At 38.7% G+C, this 25,791-nt stretch overlaps 1 protein-coding gene across 3 annotated transcripts in view; it reads right to left on the reverse strand.

Moving 5' to 3' along the window:
* Nucleotides 1-6,290: 6,290 nt before the first annotated feature.
* Nucleotides 6,291-25,791, reverse strand: part of ELP2 (elongator acetyltransferase complex subunit 2) — a 38,055-nt gene continuing 18,554 nt past the window's right edge. The window contains exons 10-22 of one of the 3 annotated variants that reach the window (XM_058022641.1): nucleotides 25,557-25,657; nucleotides 23,440-23,571; nucleotides 22,812-22,961; nucleotides 19,909-20,097; nucleotides 17,786-17,852; nucleotides 16,141-16,236; nucleotides 15,963-16,020; nucleotides 12,262-12,334; nucleotides 11,674-11,860; nucleotides 9,978-10,099; nucleotides 9,339-9,481; nucleotides 8,691-8,804; nucleotides 6,291-7,723 (exon numbers count right to left, since the gene is read on the reverse strand). In XM_058022641.1, coding sequence (XP_057878624.1) covers nucleotides 7,567-7,723; nucleotides 8,691-8,804; nucleotides 9,339-9,481; nucleotides 9,978-10,099; nucleotides 11,674-11,860; nucleotides 12,262-12,334; nucleotides 15,963-16,020; nucleotides 16,141-16,236; nucleotides 17,786-17,852; nucleotides 19,909-20,097; nucleotides 22,812-22,961; nucleotides 23,440-23,571; nucleotides 25,557-25,657 — 1,589 coding nt within the window. In that variant the 3' untranslated portion in view covers nucleotides 6,291-7,566. Of the gene's footprint in view, nucleotides 7,724-8,690; nucleotides 8,805-9,338; nucleotides 9,482-9,977; nucleotides 10,100-11,673; nucleotides 11,861-12,261; nucleotides 12,335-15,962; nucleotides 16,021-16,140; nucleotides 16,237-17,785; nucleotides 17,856-19,908; nucleotides 20,098-22,811; nucleotides 22,962-23,439; nucleotides 23,572-25,546; nucleotides 25,658-25,791 lie in introns of all 3 variants that reach the window. The other 2 variants (XM_058022624.1, XM_058022632.1) reach the window with 2 other exon arrangements.

The raw sequence follows: 25,791 nt of genomic DNA on the forward strand, positions 1-25,791 counted from the left end.
GTAGAAATATTGTAGCCCTAGGGAAGAGGCAATAAGTTCAATGAAAGGAAGAGTACGGCTGCCATAAAAAGGACATTTAATTACAGCAGGATCCTTTAAACTGGAAAAGAATCCATGAGCAGGGAATATGCTAGAGGTCTATAAAATCAGGACTAACAAGGAGACAGTGAAAAACAACTAATCCTTTTCTTTTCTACTATAATAACAAGGAGGCATTAAATGTTCCAAACAAACAAGAGATGTATCTTCTTATTGGCACAGACTTACCCTGAGGATTACCAACTAAATCACAGGGGAAATTATGCATTTGCATGGACTCAAAAAGCAATTAGACAAACTCACGGTAGGAAAAGGAAATTCATCAATAGCTAATAAGCACCAGGGCTCTTCCTCTGGTTGAAGATGTTCCTGAAACATAAGTCACTGGCGTCCGGGAGTGTGATCATATGATCCACTGTGATCATCCATCACTTAAAAATCATAAAATCATAAAGTGGTTTGGGTTGCAGGGGACCTTAAAGTTCATCACTCCCACATCCAAAGCCACATCCAGCCTTGCCTTGAAAACTTCCAGGAATGGGTCGTGTAAAACTTCTTTGGGCAACCTGTTCCTGCATCTCACCATGCTCACAGTAAAGAAATTGTTCCTAATATTTCATCTTAATCTACCCTATAATCCAAATCACAGCTGCTATCAGGATGTGTGTGAGACTTCATTAGCTTAAAGCACTCCCAGGGCATCCACATGGTTAGGCAGCCTTTCAGAATGAAAAAAAAAACCCAGACAACAAAATAGACAGAAATTTAGGTCCTATTTTACACTTCAACAAGGTAAAGCAAGGAGATTAAGATTTTCTTACATCCTCTTCAGACTGAGTTGTTGGGGTGAGGGACAACGTCTATAGCAGACAGGAGGATCCTGTGTGATTAGGAGGTGCTCACTGCTTTTTGAAGTTTACAGTTTCCCAACTGCAGGACAAAAATGGAAGAATGCTTTCAAAATCAGTGTTTCATAAGAAATGTTTGTCACTGAAACAGTGCATTTAAACAATTCAGAGCAGATAGAATACCTGCGTTTGAACATATTTGTAATTTATTTTGAATTTTTGGGTATACATAACAGGTGCTGCAAATACTCACTTATCCTTTTTCTTATATTGCCACCTGGTGGTCCTGGGCATGTGGAAAAAAGCAACTCACTGATTTTTCAGTGAAATGACCACAATTCAGGCACTTAAAATAGCATCCATTTCTTTTCCTCTGAGATAGAGGGTAAGCAATTTTTTTAATCTATAATTTTAGGGGTGAGGGGCTGTTTTGGTTTTACAACCAATATAACAGTGCCTGTGTCAGCTCTCAATTATCTAAACAGATGGCTGCAATGGCCACCCCAAGTCACAGGGAAACAGATGGAAATCCAGAGATGGATTGCAGCTCTGAACGCCTGCCTGGGCTGGGTGCCTTGCTCTCTGGGGCCAGGCACCCCATACCCAAATGGAGGCAGGAGATGGAGGGAGCTTCCAGCCAGAGCCAACCCATCTTTACCCTTTCCACCTCACCAGTGTTGGAAGCATGAACATTTAACTGGTATGCCAGGAGCCCTTTTGTTCCCAGAGGCAGCGTGCCATGTGGCCAGAGTTCCTGTCTGGTGGGGATGTTGGAATTCCCTGCACAGGGGGCATGGGGAAGTTCCCAGCTCTGCAAACACACATTGAAATCTGCATCTCTGTCTTGGGATCACATCACCACCACACACAGGCAAGTGCACACAAAGAAGTAGCGTAGGAAAATATATGATAAGGGTAAAGAAAAGAGAGTTATAGATTTGGACTACTAGGACAGGAAATTGGACCACAGACTTTAGACACTGCAATCTATTGTAGAGACCGTGGGCACCTGCCCAGTTTGGGGTTTTCCCAACACAGGAAAGATGATGTCAAACTGCAGCAAGTGCAGCAGAGGGCCACTAAGGTAGAGGGAGCTGGATCAGGTGCCCTGTGGAGGAAGGTGGAGGGATGGGCCAGGTTCAGCCTGGGGAAGAAAAGGCTTTGCCGGTACTCGGTAGCAGCCTTTTGATGCTAAGAAGGAGGCTGTGAAGATGATGGAGCCCAGCTCTCCACAATAAAGAGATGAAGGAAGGAAAGAGAGGGCATAAAATGAAACAAGAGAGGTTCAGAACTGAGAGAAGTAGAAGAAAAGTTTTCACCCTGAAGGCAGTCAGCAGGCAAACTGTGCAGTCTCCATCTTCTGAGATTTTCAAGACCAGACCAGCAGAAGTTCTGAGCAGCCTGGTGTGATTTCACAGTTGACCCTGCCTGGAGGAGGTTGGAAGAGAGACTTTCTGAGCTCCCTTCCAATTTTAATAATCACATGATCCTATTGCTCTGTGAAAAATAATGTTTTTATTACAGCTTTGAGCTAGCAATTTTCAGTACTACTAATCTTTTAAGCACTTAAATGCACTTTTAAGCAATTCATAGGAATTGCAGAATTTCACATCAGAGACATAACTCCTGTTTTGAGCTATGACAATACCTTTTCCTTGATAAAACACACCAATTTTCCTTTTGATGGGTAGAAAAAGCTGAAGCTGCCATTTTTCTAGTAGCAGTTAAGCAAAACCAACATTTCTACCTTTTTATTACCTTTAATGGCCCACATTCCATGCACCTGTAACTACAGGGGTGGTCTGCCAGCCTGAATCAATGCTCACCAGCTGTAAAGGAGCTCCCACTTCAACTATTCCCAATGGACTTAGTGACCTGGAGCTGTTACTGAAGGCACAGCAATGTCTCTGATATAAACAGACTGCGTGCACACACCAAAGAAGCAGCAGTTTGACCAGAACACCCACAGGAGGCTTCTACATCACATTTTAGCACCTGTTGAAGTCAGACCGACCCACCCTGAAGAACTACCCAGGGCAACCTACAGGCATCTCAGGAGCTTCCCTGCACTGCAGAGAGAGAATCAAGTGTCGCAGCTCGGTGCTCTCTGTGGACAGTGGTGAAAATTTGTAGCATCCAGAGAACTGAATAGAGGATTGCCTGCCATGTCAAAGGAAAAAACTTGAACAGCAGGAAGCTCCTACACTGTAAAAAGTGTGTCTGTGGAGTACAGATATTCTCTCAGAGAGGCACATCTTTATATGATAACTCGCAGGAAGGAGACTCTCCAAGATTATGAAACAGAGAGACAAACAGAACGATTGCTTTATCTTGAAAAGCACTTGGAAAGCTTCCCTTGGGGAGACTGCAGTCAATTCATTTTTGCAGAGGAGAAAAGTTCCCCCCACTGGCAGTTGGAGAGCTTATGCTTCAGCAAGGGAGGAGGGCACGCTGCTCACACGTATGCCAGTAATTTATTGTCAGGGAGAAAGGAGGTAATGCTGCTGGACAGGCTGTGTAAACACCAAAAGCCCAAAACCTAGCAAAGGAAGAATCAGAGACACAGGAGGCTGAATGGAAAATACCAAGAGGATGTTATACTTGATACACTTGAATTCTCCCAGGATCATGTATTAGAAAGCATTGGATTATCTTACAAGAACAACAGGAAGAGATAAAAGACTGTTGAGAAAATAAGGATTGCTTATAGGAATGCAGAAGGGACCAAGAAGGCAAATTGTATTGTTAGAAGAGGGGGTGAATAAAGAGAGAAAAGTCCTTCGAAAAAAAGGACTATGAGGCAGGACAAGATCAGTGTGAGCACAAGCTTTTGAGGCAAAGGGAAAAGATCTCTGCAGTAAAAAAAAAATCTGTTTGCTGCATCCTTTGTTATTTCAGCTGTGATCTGCTGGAGTCTGCACAAGGGTGACACCACTGTAACCCAGCAATTACCTTGGGCACAACACCTCCCCTCATCTGTGCAGCTGTAATGTCAGCTAAGTCTGCAAACATCAATTACATGGAGCAGCTCTCCTTGAGGACTTTAAGACCAGGGCATGTCTGGTTGGGAGAGCTACCCCAGGATGCTGGAGCTAGCCCCATTATTATGGTACAGCACTGGGACTTGTCACATGCTCTACCCTAAACTCCCTCCAGAAAGAGAGGCCATTTCTAGCTTTATTATTGCATTACAGCATAGGATGAGTTGCTGCAGAAAATAACATGACAGTGTTTGGATACTGAACACAAACTCCTCGAACACAGTCACTAGAGCCTGTCACACAAGGTGGCAGCAAGAGCTGTGCTTAAGCAAGAGTACCAGGGGCTGGCAAAGGGAGCCCATAGCCTCACCCAACTCCCTACAAACATAGAAGCAGGATGAGGGAAATCTGGTGGTTGGCATAGGAAAAAAAGGCAGTTCTTGGCTGGGGGAGAAAAGTGTCTCTGAAAGGATATCCCACAACTGTCTGAGGGTGTGCCAGTGCACAGGGCAAAAATGGCAATGTTTGGACGGTCAAGGGTGTCACAGGGTAAACAGGCTGCCCTGCCCTGCTGCCTCAAAACTACCACTGCAGAGCCTGATAAGGACTGCTGATAAAGAGCAGTAGAGGGGCATTGCTGAACTGTGCTCAACAACTCCCACCTCCACCAGCTTCCAGCACACAAAAGGCAAATTCTGATTTTTGTCCCGTCAGTGATTTTGCCTCATCTTTTGTACAGCTCCAGATGCTCCTTAAAACAGAGCAAGTAATATTTTTGCTTCCCATTTCAGTTATTTTAAAGTTTCCTTATTTTTAACAGCCACTTCTTTAAAGTGAGATTTGAGTCTAAATGAGGACACAGCTGCTTCCTCCTCTTCCCTCATCTCCGCATTAGCTGCAGTTGGCAGTGAGCCTTGGAGCATTCTCATTTCTTCACGTTAAATATTTTGGAAAACAGAGATTAGTCAGAGTTGCCAAAGCGATGCTTTCAATAGCTCAGAGTTCAATAACTGACTTCCTTGAAATTTTCAACTGCCTCTAGTTACTTCTGAAGTCTCAGCCCACAAGAGAAACAGCAGGATAGCACTTTTTTAAGGCTTAGCATGATGCATAACCTGCTCCTTCTTTGCCATTTCATAACTGAAGGAATTAACACAATCAATAGCTTGGCAGCAGTGTTTAGGGAGCTTGCCACGTGGAGCCCAGGTAGGAGTTCCTCGGGCTGAAGGTCAGCATCCCACATCCTCCCAGTTTACACAAACAGCTTGTTTTGCCCTCCTCATCCACCAGACACCACAGCATACTCACCTCTAATGTCAGTGTTAGCATGGCTTGTTGGTGCAATACAGACTTGAGGATGCCTACATCTGCACCCTGGACTGAAAGATTTAAGATTGCTTTGGACAATCTCAATAGTTTTTAGTTACAAACAAGACCCATGCCATTTCTTGCTTGCTTTGTCACATGCACCTCTAGTGCAAGACAAAATAATCCTCCTCCTTTAGGCATGATTACATAAAACAGTTTGTTCATATCTTTGACCACAAATTCTCTTCAAATTTAGCATAAAGCCAGTAAATACTGATAATATGTATCTAAAATCTTCATGGGATGGCTTTACCTCAAATGTATCAAAAGGTCACAAAATGTTCTTTTCAAAACTTCAGTTTATCCCATCAATTTTCTCAACTCCATTTTCAGTGGCACTGTACAACAAGCAGATAATTTCAGAGCACCAGGTACATTGACAGCAGCTCATTCCTTAGTATTTTTTACATGCTGATTTACATTTTGAAAAGACATGAGTGGATTTATGAGAAGACAAAGGTGTATATTAAAGTCACACCTACTAAATGCATAGCAAAGCGATGTGTGAGCAAAAGGAGTACCATACATAAAATATTAATCATATGTTGAGGTGTCTAACCTCTAACTTAATTGAAAATTTAAATTGTGTATTATAAACATTTAGACTTAAGAGACCAACAGACTAATCTGGTGCATTTAAAGCTGGAACAATGAATGTGAATGAATGTTCCCCAAGTTCCAGGGGCAATGGAGTGGATTACTAAATCCTCTAAGAGCTGATGCTAGTCAATGACAGTATTTCACAAAATAAAAGGGAGGGACAACCAATATGATATTTCATTGTCAACTATGCCCAGAAGTGGCCACATAACAAGATATACTATTATTGAAAAGAATTGTGCAGTATTATCATCAAATTTTAAGATACAAGATTACAAGTGTGACACAGAATAAAGACCCACTTTTGGCAGCTTTTTGAAACCTCATGAGTGATAAGTTATGCCCTTCCCTTGTCAGGATATAGTTGCTTTGAAATTCCCAGACAAGTGAAATAAAATACTCAAATGCTTGAATGCTAAAGCATTCATGTAAGGAAAGCACTGGGTACCACAAGTAAAATGTAGCAAATTATCTTTATTTAATAAGTCTTTTATTATTCTCCTGCCCCCATTTTAAAGAATGGGTTTGGTTTTTTTAATGGCTGAAAACAGAACTGAAAATAAAGAGCTAAAATACAAAACCTTTCAAGGCATAAACCATAATTACTCTGAAGACAGTGTAGCCCACTCTGAAAGAGCTACACTCTTAATCTAAATATCCAAAACAGTAGAAAGTTAATTCCAGTTACCTCTGCACTGCCAGTTACAGGTAGCAAGCAGTTCTGGAATAACAACTTCACTCTCAAAGTTTAACTAATTTCTAAGTTAGACTTTGAAACCAGATATAGACCTGCTGACATGAAGTCTTTCTGAAGTACTCTCAGTCTCTTAGCACTCAAATTACACTATGGGACAACCAAGTTAACTTGTTTTCACAAGAGCAAAGAAGGAGCCCTCAGAAGTCAGGAAGAGCCCAAAGGCATTGTAAGGAATGGCTGCCTCCTTTTAGCTCCTGCCTAGTGATATGCATAAGCTTTTCCAGTCTGAACTCTAGAGGACAGCCCTCCAACAGTCTCAGAGGTGGCTCTTCTATCACACTCTGGTCAGAGAGGGCTCACAGGGGAGACACCAGAAGATTTAAGCGGTCTCTGAGTTCAGCTTTAAGCCCCACCTGACCAAGAAGTATGAGTTCAGCCCTGCAAAGCAGAATAAGGGAGTAAAAGCAAGCAGGACTGCCCAAGCATCTGAATACAAACTACTCCTTCCAGAGTCAGGCTGCCTCAGACTTGGACCAGAGCTCTAATACACATTCAAAGGCAATCAGAGAAAGTTCCATGTTTAACCCTGACCTCTGGCTGCACATGTCTGAACACACACTGGCAGCACTGGCGGGCCCACCAAGAGTTAACTTAATAGCAAGAGGAGATAAAAAAAATTCAGCACTCCAAGTGAAATCTCAAGCACAGAAGTGCCCAAGTGTCAGCAGCTTCCCATTTACCCTTCGAGTTCACAGCAAACAAAGCTCTCTCATTATCCTCCCATGCCCTACCCCACCTCCCATCCCTCAGTTTCAGGATACTCACCAAACAAAACATATACTTCATATCCCCAGAACTGCAGGATTAGAAAAATATTTAATATTTCAAATTTCCACTAAAGTTGCTTTAATAAGTTACATGTAAGATACTTTATTTTCCACGGGAGAAAATAGAAAATTCAATAATCCAAGTGGCTAAAAGTTGAAATAAAATGCTGTGAATCTGTTTGGCACAAACAGGCCTGCTGTCTTTGCTAAAGAGCAAATCTGTTGACATTGAATATTTTAACACAGTGATCAGCTCCACAACTTGCAAGCTGCAACCACTTGCTGCTGCTCTCATCATTATGTCCAGCTCTGCCTGCGTGATGTCTCCAGCACAAGCGCTTCACAGCAAGAGCATGGCTTTGGCTGCAACAAAAAGAAATCCATACGTAACTGCAAAATGTTAAACACAGTTGGGCATGTGAGAGTAAACATCAACACTCCTGTAATTAGTAGTCTTCAGTTAACACTACCAACTGAGGAAAAACTGACTTGTGACAACCAGCAGGTATTAAGTTCTTATTAAGTAGGGTCATTAACACTAATGACATTTTATCCTCTCACTCATCAATAATTCAAACAGCTATTGATTTTCAGTTTTACCACATTAAGCTGGAGGTCAAGTATCTCAGTTACTTAGATATGACAGATTTCTGGCTTTCAGCCTGCAATTTCCTGTTATCTGGTGTCTCTTTCCCATTCACTGCAAGCACACACAGGCCAAAGTCACCATCAACTTCCATTTCTGTTACTATCAATGCCAGTGTGTGACAGAAGAACCCAGGGGAGTGCTTCAAGTGAAACATTCCAAGTCTCTCCAGAGTCTCTCTAGCTGTCAGTGCAGCAGCCCCACATACAGCTTGTCACTCCAATGGTTTCTGCTGGAAGCTGCCCACCAAAGCTTGCTGTCATCCACTCCTAAGTGTTTTGCTGATGTACACAGACAGCAATCCTTTCCACTCTCTTATCACTATTTTTTATCATCATATTTATGACTAAAGGTAAAGCTTTTTTTTTAAGTAGGCCAAAAAGGGTAATACTTCTCAAAGCTTTTGCATAGCATGAGGTATTTTGGCATTTAACTCCCCTCTGGTTTTTGTTCATATTTGTTGGAAGGTTTTTTAACACATCTAAATAAATAATATTTTTATTTCTGGGTTTTGCTTCAAGACATCTTTAAACTTTCAGGGATCAAACTTTTCCTAAAATGATAACAATTTTTGATATAGAAATAAACTAGATTCATATATTTTATACTATAAGAACAGAACTACAGCACTGTTAGTCTGAAGAATAGTATTCCATTGCTCCTAACTCACTTCAAAAGGCATACCTGTTATCTATCTCAACACCTGTGGTCCAGTCCACCAGTGCTGGTTCTTTCCCACTTTGCTTCCATGTGTACAAGATAATCTTCCCATTCTCTAGGCCTACTGCAACAATGTATCTATCAAGAGAATAATTACATTCATTTCATTAGAAATTACAGTAGACAGCTCAGTGAGGTCAGTTCTAATGCAGGATAGAAAGAATAGCACTCAAGCACTGTTGTTGCACCTTGCCCTTTAAATCAGTATTTACTTTTCCATGAAAAAAATTAATACATCCAAGCTGCTTCACAAAAAAATTAGCAAAGCAGAGACCTGCTACATATATTTGGTTAGGAAAAAATAAGGAGGCTATCACAACATCAGATCAGTCAATATTTTTGGAAGAATTAATGTGTTTCAGATGTGTCCATGCATCTCTCCCTCCCCTCTCCCACTTCCATTTTTCTCATTACACTGCTTGGAGAAGTCACCATATACCTGAAAAGGTGGCTAGGAAAGAAAAAAAGTAGAGGTCATTCTGTTAAAGAATGGTCAAAACAATTGACAAGTAGATTTAGGGAGCTGTTTAGCCACAGGAAACTAGTTGTCTAAAGGGATAAATACTAATTTCAGATTAAACACAAAATGACATTACAGAAAACCAGCAATACCTTCCATCAGGAGTAAGCACACGGCTGATACCAACAGCAGTCACAGAATCCCCGGCATCCAGCACTGTTGAACAAGGCTTGATTGCATCCAGCTCATTCCCTTCAGTAATCACTGGCAAATCACACTGCCCCCAGATAATGACCTGTAAGAAAAAGCATCATCTGTGAACTTCCACTTCAATCTTCTTGTAAATGCACATACAAAAACATAAGGAATAACTTCATTAAAATAATTTCAAGGCACAGTGGATGACCCTAAAAATGGTAAAAACACCCTCTACCTACAAAGATTCAACTTTGTAGGCAGTCTGTCTGATTTCATGAAAGTTACTGACAACAAAACCAGATTCTGTTATGAAAGTTAAAGAAAAATTCGAGACCCATAGAATTATGTGACATATGCTTGTCTCACTGCATGAAAAAAGAAGGGAGAATGTCCAACTGGCAGCCCACAGTCTTGTATATACATATTCAAGCACTTTATTTAGCTTATGAAAGTATCACTGATTTCTGTGCTAATACATGCAATAAGATTGTTGTGTATATATAAAATAAAGGCTCATTAGAATACAGTGTTTGTTATTCTAAAAGATGTTTAAAACAACCCTGGGCTTTCTAAATTTCTTTAACATTAATTACCTTTTTGTCCCGACTGCCAGTAATAAAATACTTGCTGTCTGGTGTCCAATCACAGGACCAAATGATTCGACTGTGAACAGCTGTATTTTTATCTGTGTATGCACAGCAAGTGAAGACTGGTCCTGGAATAAAAAGAGGAAAAAGCCTTGTTTCAACTGCTTTACATATTAAAAGTGATTGTTACTCTTACTAAACTCTATGTCAGAACTGCAAGAATACTTTGACATTATTCCACTCATCTTTAAAGCAACTGAGAATACTTACAACTATATGAGGTTTTTTCCAGCACTTACGACAGCGATAACTAGCACCTGTTCAAGACCGTATCAGTAAGACCTCATAGCCCTAAAGCAGTAGGAACAATTCAATCTTTTAAATAAATTTCTTTTTCAGAAGAATTTAAGTAGACCACCTTCAGGTTATGTCTATCATGTTTTTTTAAGAACACTGACTTCAGAAGTTTTTGAATAGTGCAACATTTACCTTGTGTTCACATTTCCCCAGTAATTTCACTAAAGCTCCTATTTACCAGTGAAGTCCCAACTGTCAAATCATAATGGTCCAATTGTAAAGATTAATGTGTTCCCAAAGAGACAAGCTCATATTTCAGCATGTATACCATCAGGCACTATATCTGATCAGCAGATCAGTAAATGATAATGCTTTTCCTAAGTAGAAAAGGTTGACATTTTGGAGCACAGACTTTAAATAACCACTTCTTGGGATGCCAATAGCAGCAGTTTTGCTTTACATTGATAATGATGTTATTTGTAGACAGAAGGGTTATTGATGAACAGATGAAAAGAGGATTTCCTCTACTTGCTATGAGTATTCATGATCCTTATCCTGAACCATTGTGTAACTACTGTAGACAATATGCCAGGCTTTAGAAGTCTGAATAGAACAGAAATTCAGGCCAGGATACAACTGGACACTGTCTGAAGGGGCCAAAACTCACTGCCAAGTCTCTAGGAACATTCTATAGAGCCCAGCAGTGTTTATATGCTATTAAGCCAAGAGTGCAATGATAATCGCTTTCAGCACAAGCATCTGTTCTAGGATTCTATTAAAGTTTTCAATAGCAATCTCCTCATGATTTTGCAAGGCTCAAAGTCTTAATGAGAAAGTCAACTGAGTCCTTACAATCAGCTCTTTTTCCAGACATAGCCAGTTCTAGTCAAATTAATCAATTGTGTAGGATTATCAGAAAGCCACACCAAAGACACAGATTAATCCTGTCAGGAGTCTCAAAGGGTCAGGCCATGCAAGCAGGGACAAGGCAGTTTGTGCAGGATATGGGTGCAGCACTGAACCTTCTGGCTATGCCTGCACAGAACTCTGCAATGAAGGCTCTCCTTGACAGAATGCCAATCTGAAGTTCAGCTTGTGTGCTTGATTTCAGTAAGTCAAACGTACAATCACACGCAGGAGGCACGAGGACTTCATTACATCCATCAATTAAACACCATCTAAAGCCTGATTATATTCTTCTCTGCATTTTAATTTCCTTTTTATGTTTCCACATATTAATTGCATTTCTTAAATTCACAAGACCCTACAACACTAATAATTCTCCAAAGTTTCAAGCAAAATGTCCATTAAAATATTTTATCAATTCTCTTTCAAATATTTTGCAGCCAAAAATAGTGAACAAACTGCCAAGTCTACAAGGGCATATATCCTTTTCATATCTTACCTGACTCTGAGGAATCCTGTTTCCTCCACAGTGACCAATTCCTGTCTCTAGAAACAGCCAGTAAAAAGCTGTCATCAGGAGAAAATGCCAGCTGAGTAACAGTCAGATTGTGAAAAGACAAAGTCTGCAGTTTCTTCCAAGAAGTAGTGCTCCACAAAATAATTGCTGCATGTTCTTTTTTGGAAGCCTGGATGGATGGAAAACAGTATCAGTATGAATTAATGAGAGGAAGTATAAAAGTCACACATTTCAAAGTAGTAAGATATTAGCTTGTTTTTAGGCTTGCAATCCAGTAAGACTCAGCTTTCCTCTGCGAAGTTTCAACATTGTTTCCCTACTTTCTTCTAATGCTGACAATATATCAGCAAGAAAACATTTCAGACCCGTATTTCTTAGAATTTATCTTACCAATATCTTCAAATGAATCACACACAATGTAGAAATAATAACTCATTGGCAATCCACCCTCACCTTTGCAAGCCAACTGTCACTTACACAAAATCTTTCACATTTTGTGAGAAAGAAGAGGATTCAACCCTAGAAACTGGACAGCACTTTTCACTAGGTGGTGCTAGAATCTTTTCTTACCTTACACGCTGAGGCAATTAGAGTGTTTGAATTATTGCAAGCAACACAAAAAATTTCATATCCATGTCCGTATCTGAAACACACGTGAAAACAAATTTAACACATCACAATCATTTTTGCAGTATGTATCAGAATTGTTATACTAATTTAAATCCCTTTTCAAAAATGAAAGGCACCTGCCAGGAACTTCTCACCACTGTTTCTGTATCACATCCCAAACAATTTGTTCAGCTTTCAGTTTAAACATCTGCACAATTTTTTCCTTTAGAAACTGGCTACAGAAAAATCTCCCCAGCCCATTCTATAGTCCTAGAGCACCAGCAATGCAAAAGCCACCCTAATGATTAACAAAGCAGATTAAAGCAGTATTTAATGTATCCCTATTTTCTTAAAAAGCAATTTTCACACTACTGATAAAAATCATAAGCCACGTATTTGAAAACCACTGAAGAAATATGTCACAAACACACACTCAAAGGATGCCTATTCTGTGAAATATGGCAAGAAGATTTCTGAACTAAAAGGAAATGTTAGAAAAGGAAAAAAACCTCTGTAAAACCCCCAAAATTTCTAGCCTTCTCCAGAATTACATTTTTTAATCAGTCTTCACATGAGTTCTGCTGAAATCCAAGTTCACATATCCAGACTGGTATTTAACTAATAAGGGGAAATTCCATATGGACTAACACAAATTAAAATCAGTCACAAAAAAGATTGGAAGTAAAGTAAAATGGGAGGCGTAACCTCCAGTAGACAAGTATCAGCTCAGTAGGGTGAGATGGTTTCCTATGATTCTCCTAGATCTGAAGAGATAGGCAGTTTTCTTAATAAACTCCTTGGTCAGCAGTGTTAACTTCTTACACGGGACTGACGTTCACGGGATTTCACTGGCAGCCACAACAGCCTTAAATGACAAATTACTGTCTGAATCTGTTGAACCAAGTCCGAAGCAACATCGCTGGGCATATCCCTTTAACAGACTGCCAAAGCCATGTCTGAACACTGGGAATGCACTGGCTTTTATGAAATGTAACTGTGCCTGGACCTTTTAACAGGGGAGGGACTGGTGTGTACCCCTAAATGAAATGTTAAGTTGTGAATTTGAGTGTATTTAGAATGACGAAGGTACTACTGCATGTCTTACTCTTAATTTGCCACCAGCAGGAGTTTTATCATAATGCTTACTTTTAAAGCACATTCCTGGAGACTGTTTTGTAGTGAAAACCACTGCAAGCCAATTTTCTAAAACTAAAAAATATTTATTGTCTCAAAAGTATGCATTTCCTGAAATTCAATGACGGGAAAATAACCTGTGAAACAAATCCTCAGTTGTTTAGGTTTTAATCTCCTAAAAGTAGTATTTCAAGAGCAGTTGATTTCAAGCTTCTGCCTGCAACGATTCTTTTGCTAATTTGAAATGTCAAAATGTAACCATTCTTACTAAATTAACAGAAAACACAAAATATTTTCTCTTGCAAAATTACATGAGTAGAACTATCCCAGGTCAGACCAGCAGCTGTATAGACCATCGCTGTCTCCAGTAAAGAGAATTAAGCTATTGGCAACAGGAGATGCTGTTTTAAAGGAGTGTATATGAGCCTTGACAGCATAGGAGCTACAATACAGTCCCATCCTCTGATCCCATAAATAAAATCTGATCTCTTCACTACACAGTACACCATCAAATAAAGGTTCACAATGGAGAGAATTAACTGCGTGAATGAATAATGAAATTATCTTTTCAACCACAGGCAATTTTGCCTCAGCATTGTACAATGCACAGCATTTTTTAACGCACAGGTAGACTAAATGGACTTTCAAGTGACCAGACAAATTAATACAGTAATTTTCTAGTGTCAAAAAGGATCTCTTCCAACTCCCAAGTGTATTACATGAAATGTACGTACATACAAACATATATATTTATGTCATCACTCAAGCTTTAATCTCAGCATGCTGCATGATAATTTTCCAAGGGGATAAAGATTAGCATATTCTCACAAGATTTACCATATTTTTAAAGTTATTATATTATGTAAAAAACTCAGCCAGTTCTTCATACTAAAACCTCCTCAAGCAAACACTTTGTAAAACCCAACACTAATCCTTCAAAATTTGGTGTCAAGTTAGAGCTAGGAATACACAAATGTCAATGACAAACAAGCTATTTTTAGCAAGTCAGTGCCTCACACTGTTCTTCTGCTGCTATGGCAACTTGAAATCTACATTATGTGATTTCATGTTACTTCTTTCAAGATTACTCTGACCAAAAAATCTGAAAGTCTATGAATGCTTTACATCTTGCTGCTCTTGCATAAAATGATCTATATCATTAGCTGTGTCTCTAAAACCAGAAAAAACTGCTCAGATAAAAGTCATCTGAAGACTGTCATAAAACAGAGTTATTTTAATGAATGCAGGATATAAAGGCAGATAAGCAGTACTCCCATAGCAGAGTATAAAATATTAATGTCCCACTACACTTAGTGAAATGTCAAAGACAAATGATGAAGAATTTTGGCCTTGGCTCCTTTTCACTACTTAAACATCCCTTATCAATCTATTTATGTGAGTGCATTAGCAGCCATAGAATGCACAGAAGAAACAGTTAAAGTAACAGTTAGAAATTACAAAATGTGCAGGTATGGTCTAACATCCACTGGCTTTCCTCCTAAAATCATTCTTGAGTACAAACATAGTAACAGAGCTTAAAAGCATTCAAATCAGATTTACAGCCCAATTGAAGGCAAAGATGAACTCCCACAGAACTTCCCTCTCAATGAAGTTCAATGAAGCCAGCTGCAGAGCATTTTCTCAAAGCTTTTTATTTCCTTCCTCACAAAGCTGGTAATGTAACTGTAATGTTCCTTCCTGACAAAAGTGGTGACTTTAACCATCAGCAAAGGCTCAACAATCTTCTTGTTGCAGTCTGAGACCCCTTTCAGGAGATTCAGATAAATAAAACCACAAGAGATTGAGATTATTCAATTTCTTTGTGCTATACTTCAATATCAAAACATTAAAGATTTTGAAAGCGTAGCCTCATGTTACTGGGATCCTTAACAAATCAAGTAAAAATTGTTGTGAATTTCAGAAAAGGAAGAAAACACAGCTGAAGAATTCTAAAACGCTGCAACCTCAAAACAATTATCATGGCCACGTAACTCCATTATCTTTGCAACTGACAATCACTCTGTCAGCATTCAGTACTCAAACCAGCCTGTAACCATCTGACTCAACACTTATCACTTTGCTCTACCTCTAGACACACCAGAGTGCTGCTGGCTCCATCTACTGCACCTTACAGCTCTGAAAGGAGTTAGGGGTAAACTCCTCCATGGATGCCTCAGCCTCTACTTCCACACCACATCTGCAAGCCCATGCCATGAAGTGGAAAGCAGCAGAAAGCTCCTTACACAGAGAGACCTTCAGTATATATAAGGCTTTAAGCAGAAACAACCAACTAAAATAAAACTGTGACACATCAGTTCTAATTGCCATTTTCTTCACTGTTTCCTAATTTATATATATATATATATATATATATATATATAATTTATTTATTTTACAAGCAATACAGTACACACAAAGTCAAACAACATAGTACAACATGAAGAGTTACAAGACTAGGATACATTAACATGCTGCAACAGCTTTCTGGAAATTTTGTAACGAAGAACAAAAGGAAAAATAAAACTTACAACTTCTGAATTTCAGGCCATAAGGTATTCTGCAGCAAGTGATCCTCTGGCGGAGGTTCTGAAAAAGATTTGTACAGCCTATTCAAATTTGGTTTTTTCAAATCAGCTAAATAATGCTTCAATTTTATATTCAATGAACCTCATTCTCTATTACGTATAACAGGAATAATTCTCATACCTGTAAGGATCAAGGGTTGAAAATAAATCTCTGGATACTGATTTGAAATGGTATTAAATGATTCTTCATCCTCATCTGGTTGAATAGTCATATCTCCTATTAAAATAAAGACTTCATTAGCTAGAGAACATACTAGAAAGGAGGGAAAATATGAGGATTTATTATACAAGTAAAAAACATCTATATTTATACAAGTAGTTGAAACTAGGTTTCTCTGCTTGCAGAGTATAATAATATGAATCCTAGAAGCTGGTTATGCATATGAGAATAAGAAGATTTAAAAAAAATAATAGTCTAACCTTCATTTTGAAACTGACCTCTCTCCATCAGCACAATCTTTCAGAGATTCCTAAAAAGAATTTCACTGAGCAAAGCAGTCACCAGAGTTCAACCTGTGTTTCCCCAGTGTTAAACCTTTCTTTCTGTACTTGAAAAGTTTAAGACAAAAATCTCTGATACAAGTGATGAGTTCCTAAATTTGATGTAGATCACTAAATGGAAACCTATATTTGAGCAGGTATAGCTATAACTTGCAAACTTGAGCAAAAATGCTGAGGGCTCAGTCCTTAGCTTTAAGCAAAAGTATCAGAGGGACCCATAACTAGTTAATTGTAAGTGAAAATTCAACTCTGACTTTCATTGTGAAGGCATTAAGAAAAAGCTACAGAGATAGGGAACAGTTCCTCTCAGATAGAATCTAACTTTTTGCCAAATGTACCTCTCAAGCACAGCAGTTTCAAAAAGAAGGTACAGAAAAAGCAAAGCAAAGACTATCTTCTCATTCATCCCATCTTTGCTCTCTTTGAAAATGAAATGAGCACCATTCATCTGAGACCACTGATCACCAGAAGATTCCTCTGCAGAGTAAGTGAGATCACATCTGTGGTGTTTTAATTCCCAGCCACCAATGCTGACAGCACTGTGTGAGCAGTGGTGGATGATGCAGGGAAGTTCTATTTGCTGAGCTGCCTCCTTGACATGAAGTCAAAGGAAATTAGTTATTCTGTGTCTGGCCACAATTTAGAAGGAGGTTTTATTCCCCCCTCTCACTGGAAGACCTCATGAGTTAGCTGGGGAAAAAAAAGTTTGCCAAAATATATTTACAAGTTATTTGAAGTACAACTAAGTTGTTATTTCTCTACAAATTATTTAGGAAAATTTGGCATATTGCCATTGAAGACCTGAGAGACGAAGCTTATTAAAATGCTTCCTTTTGTAGATCACACCTTCTGATAAAGCTTTAGGCAGAGAAAAAAAACAGATCTGACCTAATTTGTACATTCCACTATAGTGCATTTTTACCAGAGGCTTTATGAAAAACGAGATCGCTGATCTCATTCCCAGCATCAAGAAAATACTTTTTATCATGTCTGTCCCTCCTTCCCTGTTTCCCCACAAGGTAATCTCCACTGCCTCTCCAAGATATTAGCTACTGTTGGCTAACTAATATTCTTACTTGTGTTTTTTACTTTAAAACACCATGTTTAGGTGCTAGCAAAAAAATAAACGCTTTGCACGATTTTATTTCTAGATTCTGAACTTGCAGTCAAGACTACACTTACAGACCTAATATGTACACTAAAACAATCCCTTAAATAAAGTTTCCACATGAAACACCACAACCATTATTTCTCACTAGCAATACCTTCAAAAACAGCTTTATTGGATAATCCCAAAGCTGGCACAGTTGCACCTTCTGGAAGATCAGATGACTGCTAAATTAAAGAAAAAAGAAAGGTTACACACAGATTGTCACATAGGCTTGGATTTCAAAGGCCACAGCTTAAGGAATCCCTGAGAGTTTCTACAGTTAGTTTCCTAGAGAAGTGAAGGGGGCACTTTGAAAAATTCTTGTCTAGAACATACCCTGGACAAAAAAAGACTAGTACTCTGGCAGGAAGGGGAGAAGGAAAAAAAAAAAAACAACCAACAAAAAAGTGCTTTTCTAAGGCCCCAGCTCAAGGATTTTCTTCAACACTAATTGCAGGTTTTCTTCCACAATTATATTTATTCTAGCACATACATGACAATTAATCTATTAACTGAGAGCACTGCAGTTTTTAACACAATAGAACTGGGAAATCGTTGTTCTGAAGTGAAATAATAAAGCAGCATTTTGGAAAAGAGAACAGAGGGTGACTGCCTGTGACCACAACTTGAAACACAGCTCAGTAAATAGTACTGAGATGTGGCTGCAATACGTGTCTGTTTAAAGCAGCACAAGGGAAGGACAAATCATGAGATAGAAAATACTTCCATAATGGTACAGGAAAAGAGTAAAAGTTTAGAAAGGATAAGTGAACTTGGGGACCTTTGTGTAGAGATAAAAAAAGATTTAATAGCTGTAAACCCACTTCCTTATGGTATCAGGAAAGTTCAAAGAGAGATCGTTTTACTGAATTAAATCAGTATTTTAGGTGACAGTGTAAAATGTACTTAAATGTTCATAATTAGATGAGAGAATGTATCAGAGACCCAGACAAGCATAAGGCCTCTAAAACAAAAATGGTTCCTCATTACAACCCAAAGTATAATACAAACCTATGGATTTGAACTGAATATAATCCTATTCAACCCTTTTAGAATATAAAACTGTTTTTTGGTTTCAGATACTTTTTTGGGGAAGGCATTTAAGCCACATTAAGAAAAAGCTTCCCCACTTCAGTGATAAAAAGCTTTCACAGAAAACAATTTCAAGAAAGCTATTTAAAAGCAGCTGTATAATTAGAGCTCATAAAGCCTCCCTATTTAACTAAAGCCCATGTGAAACACTTTATGATATGAATCAAAAAACAGCACTCAGAGGAAGAGCCAATAAGAAAAGTCTAAATAAAGTAAAATAATGACATCGGCCACCCTCATAAAAGCACAATGTTATTTGTACAATGGTCATTATGCAAATGCTTACGAAGTCTTGTGGAATTAAATCACTAAGCACCTACTTATGTAACTTCTTGCTATCGAAAATGATTCTATTTCTATACCAGATATTTCAACTGTTAAATTAAATGGAAAGGCTAATCCATCTCTGAGAAACTGCACAAAAAGCCCTGCTTTTGAGAGAGATACCCAAAAAGCATGCAAGGCACTGTACAGAGGCAACTATCTTGAATGAGGTCTGCTCCACCAAATGCAGACAAAATCAGAATTAGATCTTAATGCAAATGGGGAGCAAACAAAGGATAGCAGCACAAGACAGTTGACATACCCACAACCAAGAACTGGAATGTAAAGAAAATTTGATATGCCAATAGGAAATAAAGCAAGTACATATTTATAAATATTTGTATGCAAGAACTAAAAATAGTGCTGAAATCTTTATGCTATTTCAAGCATGCAACTGCAAAAAAAAAAAAAAGTAATACCAACACATAACCACACAACAATGATTAGAACTAGGCAAGACTACTACACTCTTAAATTAAGGGAAAATACACCAACAGGCTTTATTGTTTGCTTCATCTCCAAGTGTGCACAGCAGTCTGCTTTGGTTTGAGTTACCTAAAATTTACCCACACTCTTTTCAATCTTTTGACACAGTGTCTTGTTTGGTTTCAGATAGAACCCATTTCATATAACAACACCATAAAAATACATATGAGACAACACACATGGAAGCAAACAGAAGAGTAAGGAAAGTAAGGTTATAGTTTCAGTACAACTAAAAGAATTTTTACAAAGTTTAGTGCAATCTGACATTTTCTGAAGCATTATTTATTTTACATCTAACAGCATTCTCTTTGTGTAGCATTGCTTTAGCATACTTACACGGGAGCAGAGCTTCTCCATTGGGATCCCAGTGATGTTACTGAAGTTTTCTATAAAGTTCTTGGGAGCACGGAAAACCCGAAGCACTTTTTCATCTGCTCCTGACACGAACTCAAAGCGGCCGATCATCGCCAGACAGCGCAGGTCGTACCCGTGCACCTGAGGCCTGGCAATTTCATGCCACGTCACCTACAAGGGAGCAGACACACAGCTAAAACACAATTCTTAAACAGATAAATAGGGCAATTTAAAGTTCCAAAAAAGCACCACTACTCTACTTGCTGAATTTATTAACACAAAGCAAAGTTTAGAGCAGCCTTCTACTGATGTGCATAAAACTGGTGCTCACATACATCAGTTGAATCCTCTTTTTCCACCACACCATTCCTGTAATTAGTAAACTTGCACATTAGTCCCTGCACAGATGTGTTTAAGGCACTTACTGTGACTACTTCATGCTAGACAGTCAGGAATAGAACATAAAATTTGCCTAAGCAAAAAGAGGCTTCTATCCTACTACTTCCAAGACTGTACATCTGAAAGACCTAAGAAAGGTAGTGATAATTATCCTGCTTCCTTCATCTGTTCTTTCACAAAGAACAGCAGCACTGCTGTCAGCAGGCTACAGGTTCCTACTGTCCTCTTTTCTTTAAATATTTGATTCAAGTGAAACCATTTAATAGAAGCTTTGCAAAAAACTGACAAAACCATAATAGATTCTAAGTGTCATTTGCTTTTTCACCCAGATGATAGATACTTCAGTTGGAAAAATCCAGTGTGTACTTTTGAGTTAAGAGCTAGCAGAACCAGAATCAATTGGAATAACTTAGACTACTTCAGTATTCTAATGCCTATAGCCAAGACCAGATATCATGTGAGTATAAGCAAAGGCATTATATTGACTGTAAACTGCACACATCACCCTAGAAACTCAATTGAGCTTTGAATGTTGAAGTTTCTGATAGGACCTGAATGGGAATTTGAGACATCCTACAAAATCTCATGATTTCACAAGGGCTTGATTAGCTTTCAGTGAGGAAAAAAGTATGCATTCTTTAAAGAAAGATAAAATCAAACAGTGCAACAAGCCCTTCTTACCCTTTACTGGGTACATCTTTGCATAGTACACAAAAAATTCAAATCCCAAACAAAGAGAGGGCTAAATAAGTCATGTAATAAGCTTCTTCCAGAAAAATCAGGATGGATATTTGCATGAAAAATTGAAACTGATGGTTATCCCTCCTTTCTGATATTTTGATATCAGAACTGAGACTTTAAGAAAGGATGCTTGTTTGCATTCAACACTTTGTTTCCTTTTTATAGGGAAAAATGTGAGCTGTAATACTAACTTTCCATAAACATCTGAACCATCCATTGTGTCATGTTAAGACAAACAGCAGATGTCACCTGTTGTAATTTTTCAAATGCTAAACAGTGTGATTAAAAAGTAAGGCATTTTAAAAGCCTGTGTTATCCAAGTTCATGAGCAGCAGAACTAAAAGCTTTTCCAGGGTTCAGAAGTACTGAATAAACATCTTCAAATGACCCATTTCTATTCCAGCCCTCCACTTCACCCATCCAAAAAGGATACAAAGGCTCTCTCCTACATCTCATGCAGCAGCAAATACTGAAACTACTTAGAGTTACACCTGGTCAAATTAGCCTGGTGGCTATTCTGCGTCAGAACAGGCAAAGAACAAGAATTCAGTTCATGCCATATTTAGATATGAAGACTACAATCACTCTGCTAAATCGATTGATTCAAAAGTTTCAGGGTGAGCTGTGCAGGTAAATCACACAGATCAGTTCTTTCAGAAGACAGGATTAAAAATTAGCAAGCAGCATAACTAATAAAGAGTGGTGCTTCAGTAGGTCACAGAGAAAGTGACACTGACAACCCTTGAATGCTGCCAACTTACATCATGTGCTAGTCCTGAACTTTGGTTTGATATATTTAATGTATCCTCCTGAGTGGGGATTAGGGTAAAAAGCAGGGAAGGAAACTGGAAATATCCTTCCTACAACGCAAGGCAAAACATAACTCTTGAAATGGGACTGCCACCACTCCTGTGTGGCCTGGAAGAAGGAAATCAAAGACCTGATGGCAAATTCACTCTCAGAAATATCAGATCTCCTGTACTGGTCTACATTACAGAAGCTTTGATGAGACAGCTGTAATAGCCTCCCCAACCAACGGCACAGGGCCTTATATGACTACAGTCAGTCTAGCTTCTGGCAGTTTCCTGAATGGAATATTGGTACTGTACTACCAGAAAAGGTTGTATTTGTGGAGGAGAAAAATGCATGAGAAACAAGACACAGGAACTTCTAAACAGACTTTCCCCCAGTCCAATGCAGGACGAGCGAGCAAGCAGCTGTGTGGTCCTTAGTTGCTGGCTGGGGGTTAAAACAGGACAGGCACCAGCTGCACTCATGTAGTTCAGATAATCATTCTAGTAAAACTGAGTCATTAACAAATTAATGTAAAAAAATACAGTGAGAACTTTGTTTAGATTATGTTCATGTAAAAAAACACAACCAAAGTTTAGTTTCTTTATCATTACCTGCAGCAGTGTAGCCAGTTGTTAAACACTGCAATAGGTGGTTATCAGTACCAGTCATGTATTCCTCCTTCTCAATTACTGCAGAGCCTGCTTTCTGGGAGAACACTAACTGAAGGAAATCTGGACATGGACTCAGGATTGAACTGCAATCATGCTGTGTGATTGCAAAAACTCTGCCACTAATATTTTTAAAGTGAAAACAGCACATACTCCATTACCAAATCAAGCAGTTTTAAACAGACCATCGCTTGTGGAACTTGAAGGTTTGAGTTATATTCACACAACACAGGACTGACCAAGCCCCCTTAACCACACTCACAAAATCTTTGAAGATCATACCTCTGTTTCTTCCTTCCTTTTCCATGGAGCAAAGAGCCTTGTAGTTTGATCAAAGCCCACACTGATGACAAACTCTCCTTCTGGATCCCACTTCACATCTTCTACACTGTTAAAATGTCCTGAAATCACAACTTCTGGAGTCCATTCTTTCTATGAAAAGAGTTCCACAAAGAAGTAAGGAGTTTTTCATTTGACTGATTGGCACATTCTAAGCAAAATAAAACTATAAATGTGCTTATTAAAAAAGTAAGAAAAAGACATTGGTAAATAGCAAATTATTAGAACTCATGAGAGGCTGAAGAGACACAAATAGTGATGTATTGCTCCCATCTGAAATAAACTTGTCTTATTTGATCAGCTGTGAACAAAGCACAACCACAAAGGAGTTCAAGCCATTCAACTGACTTCTTACCCCACAGGTAAGAAACAGGGTTTAGAGTCTGGAGGATTTCAACCTTCCCTCTGTGCAGGAATGACACTCCTACAGAAAAGGACTATTTCAATCACTAATTTTAAATTATCCTGTTACAGAATAACAGAATAATAGTTTTAATAACAGAAATTTACCTCAAATGACTTAAAAGTACAATTCTTTTAAGTAATACTACTAACAAACAAACCAATGTACCTTATTAACTGTATCCTGTTTCCAAAGGTGTAGTGCTCCATGGAAAGCATGAGCGATGATCATTGAACCATCTGGACTAAACTGGCAGTCAAAAAATCCAAGAGTATTGCCACCCACTTCACCTACTCGTACCTAAATTAATGAACAGAAGTGAAATATCCATGAAAATGGCCTTCCGTTCCTACAAAATCATTCTTACTTCATGAGATTAAAAACTACCTCTAGACAAGAGTTCACATTACACACACAAACACACTCGAAGAATATTTTAATTGCAAAGATAAGCACTGAAATGCCATGGGAATTAAAGCTTTGTGCCAGCTGAGTGGAGCCTCCCTTCATATTCGTCTCAAGATAGGATTCCCCTAAGGGAAAGAAAACACTGCAATAGATTAGATGCAAACCCAAACGTTCTGCGTTTCAGTCCAGCTTGTTGGATGCAACAGTTCCTTATCATCTGTTGCCTGGCTACTGCTCTGTTGCACAGTAAAGAAAAATGATCCAAAGAAACAGTAGTTCCCAAGTAGGTTGTTTTTTTTTTTTTTCTACCTAATTTCCAAGATTCCATAGCATACTTTCACTTCCCTGTTTCTCCATGAACAGCTGCAATTTCATCCATACTCTTTCTGTGGCAAATTCTGGCCCCTGTTTTGTGCTTCTCTTATGACTTCCCATATGTGCACGCATGCATACATACAGGCCTTACGGTGGCTCTAGTGCCCTTCCACTTTTTAAATTTTATTAAAAGATTAATAAAGTTACATTTTCAAGTTTTATTCAAGACATAAGACCACAATTTCTTTCAAACTTTCAACTCGCCCATTCTTATACAGCCTCTTTTAAGAACAAAACAAAATGAACCAATGTCCCATTTTAAATGGCACTGCACTAGCAGTTCAGTTTACTAGCACTCATTCAAAAAAAATACCACTCATATTGAAGTGACTTTGACAGGCCATGCTAGAGGCAGAATTCTAGTCTCACCTCTGAGCCGGGGAATGAATTTCTGAAGACATCTTGTTCATCATATCATGATGAAAGAGAGAAACTGGGATGTTCCACTTGTGCCCTTCCTCCCTGCAGGCTTCCTGCTCAGATTTTCCTCTCGTGATACAAAATGGATTTTTGCAGTTAAAATGTCTGATCTGAACTTGAAGCTACACATTTGTGATCAAACCAATGCAAAGAGAATGTAAAATTAAAGAATCACTACTTGCAACAAGCTTTACTAGACAACTCATTTTTAGAAGCTTGTGAAATTTAGCCACAACTCCCTGTTACACCTAGGGACATCAAATGGCACCTCTATGTGATTGCCCTTTTATGAACTAATTTCTACTTCAAACACAAAGGCATCAGAATTTTTCAATGAAACAGAGGAAAAATTAAATACCCTAGTGTAATTCCCATTTTTTCACTCAAGAGACAATTGGAACTTTCTTTGTGACAGGAGAGACCACAAACAATGGCTGGCATAACCCAACACAAACAACTTCAACTGAACTACTGCAATGTGGAAAAGCAGGTCAACTGAAAAGACATCAATCAAAGCACTGGAGAAATCTGGTGTACCACTTGTTTATTTAGGATGATCCACATCAGAACAGCCTTCAGAATACTACATGAGTGACACATGAGCATTCAGCTCAAATGGAAGAAAAACCTAATGACACAGCCATTGATCAAGTTACTGCGAGTAAAACCAGGCTTGTGAATTGCATGTCAGCTGCTTTGTGGTAACTGCTTAGGTCACATTCCCACAAGGATGAACTGCAAATAGTTCAGGAGGGCTCCCTCCTCCTCTCACCAGGAACATATAGCATGCATTCCTATGCAGCCCCTGCCCTGTACACTCTGAATGACAGCTGAGCACAAACATCCTTTATAAACTCCTCAGTACAGCAATAAGAAAATAAACAAGCAATAAAAATAATATCGTATCGCTTTTCTTAAAATACAGTTTTACTTGCAACAGAGCATCAGAAAATGTATTTTTGCAAGAAAACACTTTACCTTTCTCTGCCAGAATTTTAGAGTTTTTGCACCCTACAGTACACACATGATGCTGGAAACACAACTTGCATACAGCACATATTGTGAGAAAGACTGACACTTGCCTGTTCTAGCCAGACTCCAGATTCTTTATCAGGTTCCCAGATGATCACGGTTTTGTCCATTGATGCAGATAATATCCTCATTGGTTGTTGCATGCTGCCATCTACAGTACAAGGAAAATTATTACCCTATAATCAAGGAGCATATGTTCTGAAGAAATTAGGTAATACTGAAATATAAACACATTTTAAAAATTGTTCAGCATCAGAGATATGCAATGCATTTCTTATATGCCAA

The sequence above is a fragment of the Melospiza georgiana genome, chromosome 1 (genome assembly GCF_028018845.1).
Source record: "Melospiza georgiana isolate bMelGeo1 chromosome 1, bMelGeo1.pri, whole genome shotgun sequence".
Lineage (NCBI taxonomy): Eukaryota > Metazoa > Chordata > Aves > Passeriformes > Passerellidae > Melospiza > Melospiza georgiana.